Source organism: Centroberyx gerrardi, chromosome 1, assembly GCF_048128805.1.
Source record: "Centroberyx gerrardi isolate f3 chromosome 1, fCenGer3.hap1.cur.20231027, whole genome shotgun sequence".
NCBI classification, from domain to species: Eukaryota; Metazoa; Chordata; class Actinopteri; order Beryciformes; family Berycidae; genus Centroberyx; species Centroberyx gerrardi.
The window spans coordinates 34,011,283-34,024,827 of record NC_135997.1 but is presented as its reverse complement, the minus strand read 5'-3'; the positions used below and the strand labels follow the sequence as shown (position 1 = coordinate 34,024,827).

Here is a 13,545-nt window from a genome sequence, read left to right as displayed (position 1 = left end):
GCGTCTTCTCTCTCTCTCTCCTCCTCGTAAAAATACAATATTTATCTCGGTCTGTTTGAGTTCGCTCACCCTTATCATTGGGTGCGCTCCCCCCGGCTCCGAGGTGGATTAGTCTAGGACTCATTGACATTACATTGGTCATGAAATATGCATACGGCGATCAAAGGTGATGGCGAGGGAGACGGCATCTCGACAAGACCCCGCAACCTGAAGTTGATGCACCTCATGAAATAGTAAAGCATGCACTCCAGTGGATCACATGGCAGAGAGCTGCAAGGGTATAAATGAATTGATTAAATACGACATCGTTTGAGTGAATGAATGCGTGCGTGACTGTGTGTGTGTGTGTGTGAGGATCAATTCATCCATTACCAATGCACAGATGACTATAGCTTAATGTATGGTAACTCACTCGACACCATGTGATTTGAATTTAATGGTATTGATTGCTTATCACTCAGTTGGAGGTCAGTCGGAGTCATCTTTTTACATGAGGATTTGGACAAAAACAAAAGGTTGCCAAGCATTTCATTTTCCTAGATCAAAAACATCCCACAGGGTTTGTTTGAAAATAATACATTTTGGAGAAAATAATAATAGGTGTGAACCCACAGAATTACAAGTCAGAGGAATACAATATTTTAAAAAAGCGTTCAAAATCCAAAGCCCTTGTGATTTGTCTTTGAAATTGAGTATACATGTTCAAAATAGAAAGACCTGACATGTGTACCAAGTTTTACTGTGATAGTCCATGCCCACTTTGAGATTATGAGCCATTAGTTCAGTGTGATAAGCCACATCCATGTAACCTGTCTGTAGATTTTGACAAAAGAAATTGTCTTTTAGCATGTATGCCAAATTTGCTAAAGGTTCATTCAATTTTTGTCATTTGTTGGAACCCCTGTTTGGTCAATTTTAAAATGTTTAGGCAAGCTATAAAAAGCAGAATAATAATAATAAATTGTTGCATGTCTCCATCTTGAACATTTGGGAAGACATGTTGGTGGATGGACACATGAAAAAACTGAGTCAATTAGGTGCAAATAGTAAGTTTTTGTTGTTGTTTTTTTGACTTACAAATACTGATTGACAATTACTGATTGACAATTACAAATTGTGATTGTCTAACCTTTCTGGCACTCAAAGTCTGATTTTTTGTCCCACACAGCAAACTTTGTCACCTAAGTAAGCTAAAACAAACCGTGAAAAGCATCTCCAAATACTATTCGGCCAAGATCAGTACACAAACAGACATTCCAAACACAATACATCTCTATGGAATCTAATAATATGGCCTTGACCAAACAAGATCCTGTCATCCCTGTTCTATAAGAGGCCAACCTCAGAAACACGCCCTGACAAAACACCTGAATGTTTGCTCATATGTTAGAAGAATAATGGTTGGAATATTGCATAGTTTCAACGATTACAAAGATACAAAATTGTTGAACTATTTGTTTCTATCATACAACTGTTGTAAAGCGCTGCAAAATAGCATCCAGTCGTTAGTATTCACCTTTTGACCTTTCGTGCATGTTCTTTTGCTCCAAGATTATATCAAAATTAACTTATTATGCAAAGTTATTGTGCAAATTCCACTTCTGAAGACAACAGTTTTGGTAATTGGACAAGAAAAGCTAATAGAAGTTTCACTCTTTGCATTTTTGCATACTAATTTCGATTTTCTTTGGAACCTTGGAGTCTAAACTCTGATGCCACCCATAAAGTGAGTCACTTACACAGCAAGAGTATTCTGATGGAAAGCCTACCCTGCATCTTAAAATCCCCATTAGGGCCCATTATGATTCATGATAAATATGATAAATGGATGACGGAAATAAAACAGTTTTGAAAGTAAAATATTGTTTGAGATTCTTGAAGGCAATCTGAAAATTAAGTCTGATTAACAGATGGGAAATATTAAACATTTGGTTGATAATTTATTCCAGTCAAAGGGGATGAACACACTAGACTTCTCTATCATATACACTGCGCTGTATACTCTTAAATTAGGTAAGATAAATCCCTGTATACTTTCAAATGTGCACTTTTAAATGAAGTAAGATAAAAGTCCATATTTATAAAGACCAAATAATGATAAAGTCTCAACTTCTCTAAGTGTTTTCTGTGATCAAAAACTGACAAGAAGCTTAAAGGTCCCATATTATGCTCTTTTTAGCTGTTTAAAACATTTCTCAGTGGTCTTTAAAACAAGGTTATGAATTCTGTTGCAAAAAAACACACAAATCCAGGCTCTGTGGCCTCTCCATCCTCTCTGTTTGTCCCCTCATTAACTATGCGCTGTTCTGAGTGGGCGGGGATGTTCTGATAATGAGGTGCTGCTCTGATTGGCCAACTGATCAGCTGGGTGAGGGGGGAGGGTGCAGACGCGGAAAAACCCCAAAACTAACATGGCAGCTCCTCGTAGAAGAAAACTCTGTGACACATGTAAAACCGTACATGTTTGAGGCGGAATCTGTCAACCGAACAAGAGGAGGCAACTGCCGAAGTTTTACAGACACGGTTACAGCAGGGTGTCTCTGAACGGTAGGTTGAAATTTCAGTGTGTTGTTCGTACTTTCTCACCGTGCGTGTGTATGTGGTTGCGTCGGCTATGTTGTCTTTCTGGATAGCCATAGCGGACAAATTTGTATCCCATAAAAACGATATCTAACGTTAGGGCTGGGTATCGTTTAAAAAATTACGATACCAGTACCAATACCAGTACCCTTAAAGTGATACCGATACCAATAGAGTACTTCATTCGATACCTTTTTTTTTTACGTTTTGGTGGCATCTCGGCACGCTGAACTGCCAACTCCGTCACATACACCGCGCTCGACTTCACTACAGACTGTATGGGTTGTAGCTGCTGCGGTAGTGGGCCAATCACACGTCACATTAAATCGAAGAACGCTTGTGGTGATTGGCTGCGAGCAAAACCATACAAATAGTCATTTTTTTCTAGATCTGTGTACAAAAAGTATCGAATGCAGGTATCGTTTGACTGGAGAAGTTTCGATACTACTTGGTACTGGGTTATTTCGGTCGATACCTTACAGGTATCGAGTACCGATACCCAGCCCTATCTAACGTTACCTGCCGGAGTGTCTCACACGGTAACTGTACCCTATGGTTTGTTTGATTCATTTTTAGCCTGACGTTCACCGGTTCCGGTGGTTTGAGGTTGTCTAGTAAACTCGTCAACACAGTAGGTGTCGGTAGCTTTTCGCTGGCTACTTGGATAGCTGCTGTAATGTTATTCCATGAAGTGTCTTACAATTGCCGTTTTACTGGCTAGCGATAGGAAACAAATCCACACCAGACATTATGTAGTTATTACGTTCAAATATATCAAATTGATGTGAAGACGCAAAAGAAGAACTCCTCTTCAGGGGATACAAATATAGTCACGACACCGGCAAACATATGGTTATGTCCCATGCTATCTACCATTTGGACATATGACTGTCGTAATTTATGCCAGTGTTATTCAGCTATAACGCTAGCTCAACAGTTTTAGAACTATAGCTGAAATATTCAAACATTGCATCTCATGGAGGCCTGCTGGTCATTCCCCCTGTACATAACATCTTACCTCTTTTAGAGTTGACACCTTTGTTTGTCCTGTACATTAGTTTGTACAGTACTCACATCTACTCTAAATTGTCTGTGCTAAATAATAAACATATAATATAGATAAACGTAATTGTCAGTGTAATGTTCCTATAAAGCTTGCAAAATTCAATAACAGTTACCCTTTCTCATTCCCTAGGTTATCAGAAGAATGAATCAGCTTCATGATCCACCTACATGCATGGTGGATCATCCTGGTCTGCAGCCTGTATGTTTGAATGTGTTCTCACTACAGAATGCAATAAACATTTATAAAGCAGACTATGGGCCCTTACAGCTTAGAGGTATAGAGCAGTAAGTTTCTTTTATGCATTCTGTGCATGAATTGATTTGAACTTTGGATAATACTTTACATGACGATACATTTGAGTAAAATAACTGTGTTGTTATACTTTAGTACACATCCATGTAGAAAAAACTTTAGCACACCTAAAAGTCTTTTAGTGACAGGGGCATAGGACAAAAGACTGAATAAGTAATATAATCCCACACACTGTCTACACTTCCATGGTGCTTTATTACATTTCAGTCATTGAAATGTAATAAAGCACCATATAAGTGTAGACACTGTGTGGGATTATATAAGTTTTTCCCTTTACACACCCATGTAAATTAAATGTGAAACCAATAAGTAACCACAACACTGACTGTTCATACAGAATACAATTATTTTATTTTAGAAAAGGCATAAAAAAGGCACATGTAAAAACATAACACTGCTTATGCAGGACCATAATGGGGTGCTGTTATGTTACAAAATCTACATCTGTGAGTGTACACAGGGGAGTGTTCCACTGTAGCAGTTACTGCAGTGTAGTAAAGTTGTGCAGTATCAATCACCAAAATGATTTATAATTTGATGTTTTTAGTTATCTGTTATGTATTCGTGGAAAACACCCAACTACAACCTGACCTCATGCCAGATAACCAAAACAACAAAAGAAGAGACTAAGTATTCAAATGAAATATATTGACAGTATGTGTACCTTCCTCTCAGTGTCTAGCCTACAGATCCTTTGTCAGCTAGTGCTGGGGCTTTCTAGGTCACAGGGTCAGAGTAGTGATACCAGTGTGTGTGATGCTGTGCATATGCTGTGAGCTCCCTGATGCTGCCAGCTGCGTCGGGTTCAGACTGCCTCTTGATTGAACCGAGACACGTGGCTGCAATGACGTCCTCCTTGGCTGGCCTGTCAGACTGGGCGCACAGGTCTTCTGGGATGGGGATCTTCAAAACCTGGCTCACATAAGGTGCAGGGTCCTGGAAGACGTGTTCAAAGATGAGGTCCATCAACTCATCGACGTAATCTGTGGAGTAACAGAAACACAGAAGTCATCAGTTGTTCCATTACAAAATAATATGCATTGGCAAGTAGCAAAATTTGCAATTCTGATTCATAAATTATTTTATACTATAGTTTATACTTTGTTATAACATTTGTATATTTATTTAATGACTGTCTGAGATGTGCTGGCCTCATAGCAATGTTTAATGCAACCAATTATCTCAAATATTTTTTAGGATATTGCATCATGAGTAATACCTATGCCTTACAATATACTGCAATCCAGTAACATTACCCCAAACTACAGCCTCAATAATTACGATGTAGTTGATTCTAAACACAGTCTCAAGAAAAATAGGACATTACAACCTTGAGAAAGGTAGCGTTTATTGTAGTCTCGTTGTTCAGGTTTTCTAGTTATTTTTTGCCACAACCCCAGCTGATTACAAGACTAGAGTTACCAGACTAGGTGCAAAGACAGAACATGAAATGTTACATCTCATCAGCCAGTAACTTCCTTCCATTCATTTGGCGTTAGAAGTGAAATGTTTGCGGTGACCAGAGTCCCCGATAAACAAAGTACTGTTCGAGTTTTGCCACGTTACAGGTGCGGCTGTCTAGTAAGGAGATGTGTCCGCAAAGTGAGCCAGAGGAGCTAACCTTAGCTAACGCTAACGCTAGATTAGCACGCCGCTAACGGCACTAGCCCCTAACCTCGATCATAGTAGGTTTGTCCTTTTGGGACCTGGTTAACTAGACGATTGCTAACTGTTGTCGTTGTGGCCAACAGGCTTCCTCGTATTCACAGGCCAGCATCAAACTCTGTCTCATCGGGACTGGAGCTAAATTGCTAACGTTACCCGATGCTAATCGGACTGAAATACCATAAACTACCGTATCCATTTCTCATTCTCAAGCTACATTAGCGGACACATCTCTCCAGACAAAGCAACTGATTTAGCAACAAAGCACCGTAGAGTGTATTAAAAAATAAACATGAAAACAATGTCGCAAATAAGCAAATGGAACATAACTTTACACACGTTAACAAAGCGGGACATATGTCAAGTCCAGCTGACTGTACCCAACTGTAAATATTATCACAAAGTGGCGACACTTACCGATTACACATTTGCTGTTGGGCCACATCCAGTTGGGATAAATTCATCTTTCAGGAGCAGTTTTGATGTAAATCCTGCTTTGTGTTGACACTGTTTTACGAAGCAGTCCGAGGTAAAGCAGTTAGCACAAACATGCAAAATTTACGTTATTGTAAAAACAATTTTTTTATCTTCCGATGCTGGGAGGCAATGCAGAGCTTTGTGTTCAGCCTTGAAGCCAATAACGGAACATTTAGCATGTTTTGCTCTTGCTTTTGATATCTTCTAAGCTGTAGTAGTGAAGTAAAACAATGGCGGCCGAAAGCGAAAGAGGAGCAGAGGGGAGTGGGAGTGTTATCCACCTTGGGACGTCACAAGGGGAGCCAAATCAAAACGGCTTGTAGAAGCACATGTTTTCCCAGGAAGGAGGCTGGGGTAACAATGCAGAGGCATTCACTTCTCACATTCTGTGGGTTGTTAGGTTGAAGGATGACTAAAGTGTGTGTGTATGGGCAAGGAAAAACGTGTTTTTCATACTATGGGACCTTTAAAATGAATGCTATGAATCCCAGCTGCGAAATAATTTTACAAACTATCATGACCTCCTTCGAAGTGTTAAAGGGAGAGAAACCCAAACCCAAACCTGTGCATCTGCTCCTGAGGCTCACCCTGCGGTCCAGCAGGGCCAGCCTCCCTCATCCCGCGGCTCCTCGCCGGGGCCGGGGCCAACGCCAGCCGCGAGGTGAAGCGGGGAGAGCCGGGAGCCCGTTTGGCTTCTGGCAGCACGTTGGCTGCGGCCGAGACAGCGGTGCAGTTAGAAACAGTGGGACGGTTATGGGGCAGTTGTGCTAGCTGTGCTATCCACCAGCAGAGGTGCTAATTAATGCTAATTGCGAGAGGGGGTCAATTATACACTCCGCAGTGCGTGATCAGCACCACTGTGTTAGGGACGAACCAATCAAAACAACAGCGGCCCGCTCCCCTCTCCTCCGCTCAAGTCCTGCAGTTAAAGCAGAGTGCGTAGAAACATGTTGCTGTTGAATTTAAGATGCAATATTTAAGATTTCTGCTGTCCCATAGCACATAATTCCCATAATACAGTATATCTGCAGGGGTTTGATCATTGGGTTCTTGATCAATACCAATGACTCAGTGATTACCTCTCCAGCTGCTGAGCTTTCTGGCTTTCAGAACTCACTTTCCAGTCCATACTTTGTTTTTGAACAAAGGAGATCAGCTCTATAAATGTTGCAGTTCCTTCTGGACACTGAGAAAGGTCATAGATTACTTAAGGAGGCTTCAGAAAACGCTCTGCTTTTATCATATAATGGGTTTTGCAGAATACTATTTTTATGTTTTTCTCATTTCTTGAGCAGCTCAGATAATTATTATATCTTATGGATTCACCCCACCCGCCGCCGCCACGTCCGCTGCAGATCCTTCGTGTGAACGCGATAACTTGAACTTCAAAGTTTTTATAAGAATCTTTTCAAATTCGGTATGGACATTGATGACCCCTAGTGGAAGAACTCTATTGATTTTGATGTGTTTATGATTATAATAACTATTATTAATTAACTGATTAAATTAATCTCCATGCTATTTGGACCCATATCTCACCAATGGTGCATTATATTGTATTGAAATTTGTCAAGAGAATTGTACTTCATTTCATGTCTGCATTTCATTAGAGATGGTTGGATTCGTATCACAAAGGCAACAATTTCCCAGTATATGTTGTGAATGCTGCGTCTGTATCATCTCCACAGCAACTTAATTTGCTCTGTTCTCATTCTCATGCGTTTAGTTCATGAAAAGTTATTGTCAAAGCACTGACTGGGTGTCAGAGTGTGCTGAATTAGTTTTGGCCTCGTAGTCATTCATGTCAACAAAACTTTGAAAACTGCCAGCAGAATGAATTAGACCAGCAGCAGTGACCATATGGTGTTTGTGTGGTTTTGCTGGTTCAGTGACCAATGGTGAAAACACAAGATTGGTTGGATCATTAGCGTGATTCTTTTCCAGCACCGAGCAGTTTAATGGGGCCCGGATTGTGTTTCGTCCACTGCGGCAACAAACTCCTGAGACGCTCTACCTTTAATCTTTGATGATGTGTTTTCATTATTCTTCCCTCAGACAAGTGCATTTATTCCCGTACATATGGCTGCACCTGTTTATTTTCTGTTTCTTTCATAGTGATATTGTGAAGCGTTTCTCTCAGAAGATCAAAGTGGGCTAAATTAGGCATGTAAACACTGTTTGATGGAACTTAATTAAAAAGTTACAGTTAAGGTTATCTTGCTTGAATAAGTTCAGTCATAATTGATGAATAATTATATATAACAAAGAGAAATGTGTTTATTTGTCAATGCTCGTGGGACTTTGTTATTGAGATAAAAGTTAAGGAACCTATTTGTCTGGGAGAAATTGCACTTAGCTTAAATTTTTCTGATGTAGTGAGATGCATGGGTTTGTAGAGGATAATGAACTAGATACAAAGCCTTTAATAATTGTGTTCTGAGTGGGATTGGGATGTACATATCTCAATATAGTCATATCATAATAGCAGAATGGCCCATGTTCTAATAGCTTGAGAAGGAAAAAACAACAGTACAGTTGTATATTTGGAATAAACGACATGAGGAGTAACATAGAAACCCATGATAGCCGTATCTCAAAAGCCAGACTGGAATTTCTACTTTACCATTCCAAGACATCTGGAAAAAAAACTGTATTTTTTAATTTGTATGCACCAAAGTTTGTTTGTAATTGAGGGCATATCCGCCGGGCAACAGTAATTACAGTTTCCACACCACGCGGTCCAGAGCCACAGGCCTGCCTTATGAAATCTGGCACATATCAGCGGGGAACAACAAGTGCAAGGTTGTCACCCGAGGGACACTTCCATTACGTGACAAAAGTGAGAAGATAATTTGATTTACTGTTTAGTTAGGCAACCTCTGTCAGACCTGGAGCCATACACAGCAGTGGGGGTGCATGAAGATTGACTACAAATGAGTCTGCTGACCTGGCGGGGTCGCGCATTCCGGAAAAACAATTTATGCTATCATTTAGCGGGAGATATCAGCCTGTAAAATGTATTCTGCGGCTGATTTTTGACTAATGGATCAGGTGCATAAAGATAGCAGCCTCCAGGTTTTTACATCAACCCTAACCCAGAGGGCAAAAGCATCAAAGCGCCTATCACTTGTGCAAGTCTGGAAAAGGTAGATGTATGTTGCAATGTGGGATCTGTGCATTTCTGATATTTGGTTAACTGTCTGTAGATCTTCTGCTAAACGCAATCAATGCGATCTGACACCAAATGTGACTTGTATCCATATTGTTTTCATTACAAGAACATTATGGAATAGATCAGTTTTCTTTGTCCTCAGTGTGTGTGCGTGTGTGTGTGTGTGTGTGCAAGCTCCGCACACAGGCGCGCATGCAAGTGAATTTGTGCGACTGTGCGCCTTTGAGTTCAGTTCGGCACAGTCAGTAATTGATAAGATCAAGAGCTTTTGTTATTTATGAGAAGCCTTAATATCAGATAAAACCGAACAAAAAGTCTAATCTTTCAACAAGATTAACAACGAGTAGCTGACGTTCAAAAAGAAATAAACAAAAAAGGGAAAATAAGATCTAAAAAAAAAGAAAGGAAAAAAAAGGAAATTGCATTACATCTAATCTCCTTTGTTTGGAAGAAAAACAATGAGGGGCAGATGAGTATTACAGTAATACAACACCATACCATATATCCCAGTTTAATTAATATAATCAAGGCCTTTCTCATGCAAAACTTTTATCTCCCTTGGTACATACTCTCTGAGCTGGGAATAACAAACTGGGATTAATCCACAGTGGGATTCAAGTGTTATTTTTTTTTTTCCCTTTGATGAGACACAGATATTGATAGGATGCAAATTATGTTGCATTAACTGAATAAAAATGCTATATGGTAAATTATAATAATGTTTAGAAGGATATACTGTCCAAACAGCTTATGTGGTTGAACACTGAACACACTGGCAACTCATTTATATACATTTCTGACCTGTTTTTTTCTGGTTGAACTCAATCCTGATCCTTTGGAATTCATATTTTGATGGATGGACATTCATCGTCTTAAAAAAACGCCAAGTTCCCTTCAGTTTGCTAGAGCTAGAGCATGTTCAATCATACAAGTTATTTGGACCGAACTGTATATCCCTCTAAAAGTTGAATTGTCCCAACTTCATAATGTCAAACTGATAAAACATGTCCTTAAGACAGTATATTTTCTGAAAAAGAAAACCGGCAACTTTTAGGGATAAAGTGTTGCCTTCAACCTCAGAGACATTTTCAAGTGAAGGCAAAGCTGCTGGAAGGGAAAGTGATAAGCGGTTGACATTTTTTCCTGTTGCTGCATTTCTCCTCTCTTTCAGACATTTATGGGGGTTTGGGTTCACAGTTTAATATCAAAATAATACAGTAAGTCAAGTAATTACGATTTGAGTCACAAGTCCGTTTTTGCTGTCTAGAGCATCAGAAAACAGAAGGAAACTATTATCAAGAAAATTTACAGCCATACAAAGAATGCATGTCAAGAACGTGCCAGGTGATTCGGTGATGAGCAGTCAAGGAAATATTTGAATACTATTTATCTACTACTTGTCATGCAGAAACCTGCCAGAAGCAGTTAGAGATTCAACACAGCTATGCTATTGTTTTGTGTATTTGTCCAGTTGTGCTTCCTTATAAAGGAAAATTCCCCCCTCAGATAATCTTCCTCTTATTTTGTGTTGAAATTTATTCTTTTGTTGTATCCACCTTTCCTCAACTCGCCTCATCTACTTCTACTTCAGTTGGTGATTTCCTAGATTTCCCAGAATTCTCTTTGACAAACCCCAGAGAACGGGCGTGAACTTGTTCCATTCAGCTGTTGGTTATTCATGTAGTTGGAGAGAATAGCGACAGTGATAGCAATAGCAATAGCGATAGTAAGAATGAAAGAGCGAGTGACAGTCGCGCCCTTTATGTAAAACACAACATGTCTTGTGGTTGCATTGCATTCTGGTCTATTGAGGCTGCTGTCAGTGGAGAATTGGCATCTCTTCCTCTTCTACGATGGATTTCTTCCTGTATGATTGTTGAACATCAGTGCAAAATGGCGGCTCTAGAAAGTCACGTTATCCTCAGGAATAATAAAAAATACATCACCAAACAGCAAACAAGTACCTAAAAATGTAAGATACAATTGCCAGTAGCTGTTTTTTTTTAACAATCTCTCATCTGCATAAGAAAACCACGCCCATTCAGCAATATTTATAAAAATATATTTCACAAAGTAGGAAACAATACAGGGTATCTTAGATTACAGTACAGGGAGTAAATAATTGAACATACACATTTATAAGCATTAAAGCACAGTAGAAAATATGATCTGCATGTAGGACTATTTCATATATATTGTTTAGTCTACCGAGAACTGCCATAATACTGTATCAGTACAAATTGAGTATGCACGCAGCTGTAGTGCCATTAAAGATTCTCATTATGTGCAAGAGCTAACGTGCAGAGACAAAACCTACCACCTCATTGAAAGCTAATGACGTTAGCAGTAACTCTATGTACAGTACATGTCTTTTTTGTCTATATCATACAGTGTAAGCACAATACGCACATGGTCTGTATTGGTATCTTCATTTTCTTGGGCTAATGCAATCTGCTTTTCCTAAATGAAATTTGATGTTTGGAAGGGGTCAGATATTCACATACTCAGGTATCATTTCCAGCAATTGTGCTCAGACGGTCACTGGCTGTAACTCAGAATATATAATGATACACATTTTACACACAATTAGCATGTGTCAAAAAATGTCCCATTCTTGCACTTCCATGTAATTAGATCATCTGTATTGTTACAGTAACTTAGAGCTCTTGTTTTCCTGCTTACATCTAGTCTATATCATCAACTGCAATAAATGCATCATATGGTTTGGCTGTTATGAAATAGTGTTCCAGTGGTTGAAAAACAGCTGAATGTGAAATAATCTAAACACACTCACTTCATAGCTTCAGCACAGAAAAAAAATGATATAAGAACAGATATACAAAAACTCATAGAACAATAATGAAGAATCAACACGTTTGTTGTCAAAAAACATTTGATTACAATTGTATTTAATGTTGCTTCTGTAAAAAGAAGGCCTCAGAGTTTCTACATTTCTCTTTTTTGTCTTCACTTCAGTCTTTTATAGGCTAGTAACACTTGCGACCCACACCTGTAGCGTGTAAATACAAAGAGTTGTATAAAGCAAGCCTTCTGGGCTTAGATAGTTTATAAATGTGGCCACCCGAGAACATATCAAACAATAACAAATTCACCTTAAAGCCAATACTTGTAGTGGTTTGTCTTTTTGCTTTTTTTTTTTTTTCAAATCATACATACATTCATCATTGTAATGTAGACCATATATTGCTTTTACATTTTCGTTTTGTTTCAGATCACCGATTAGCTGGGCGGCTTGTGGAGATGTGAAACAAGAGTCCCTCTGCTGCTTCCAGCTTGGTCCAGCTTGGAGTCCATGAAGCATGGAGTATGGTGTCCCATCAAGCTTCAGAGAACCCAACAACGTCCCTCTTTCCTTTCGTCAGGCAACTACCAGCAATCCCAGGATTTTTCTGCTTCTGGCAGTCACAGCAAATGACAAATACCCAAAATACTGCTAGACACTCCACGACGGAATCTAAGTTACACTCCACAAGAATCATAGATCTCCTAATAAAGACATTGTTTGGCTCAACAATTACAATGCGCTTGACGTAGTGGATGACGACTGCTATACCTCACTCTAAGAAGAATACAAAAAGGTGGCCCCCCTTGTTATTAACTTTTTTTTTCTTTTTAAACAGCTGTTTCTAAAAGCCAGCAAACCCCCTAGCGTTTTTAATACACAAGTATGTGGACAGAAAAAAATCAGAAAGGTCTTTTTTTCTACCGAACCGTAGGTCAAGTCTCTCGGTCGCTCTCGCCCACTGAGTAGAGCTCCCCAAGTCTTCTGAAGCGCGGACCCCACTCTCTGAGGTAGTCATAGTTCTGGTCCGAGTCCGACGACGCCGTCTCCAGTGAGCTGAGGGAGCCGGCGATGGATCCCCGGCCCTCGTATCCGTAGATCTGGATGGAGTCGTAGGGCGGCGCCGTGGGGTCGTTGTCCGCCTCGTGAAGCCGCACGTTGATGAACTCGTCCACGTCCACGCCGTTGGGGCCCGAGTGCTGGCCCGCCCGGGGCATGAACTGCAGGTCGGGCTTGATGTCCTTGCGCGGCAGGTAGCCGTTGATGCCGTCCGGGTTCTGCAGCGTGGCAATGTCGAAGGCCTCCGTGTCCTCCTCGCCGCCTCCCTCGTCGTCGTACCGGATGATGTTCTCCCTGACGTCCTCGTCATCCTTGATGATCAGAGGCTCATTCTTGTGTCTCCTCAGGGTCACAAACAGCACGACAATTACTGTCAAAAGGAAAGAAAGAAACAAAGAAAGAAAGAAAGAA

At 40.1% G+C, this 13,545-nt stretch overlaps 1 protein-coding gene across 2 annotated transcripts in view; it reads right to left on the bottom strand.

The window, feature by feature from the left end:
- Positions 1 to 12,952: 12,952 nt before the first annotated feature.
- cdh8 (cadherin 8) overlaps positions 12,953 to 13,545 on the bottom strand; it is an 88,727-nt gene continuing 88,134 nt past the window's right edge. For both annotated transcript variants that reach the window (XM_071896227.2, XM_078288889.1), the window contains one exon: positions 12,953 to 13,504. In XM_071896227.2, the coding sequence (XP_071752328.1) occupies positions 13,011 to 13,504 (494 nt within the window). In that variant the 3' untranslated portion in view covers positions 12,953 to 13,010. The remainder of the gene's footprint in view (positions 13,505 to 13,545) is intronic.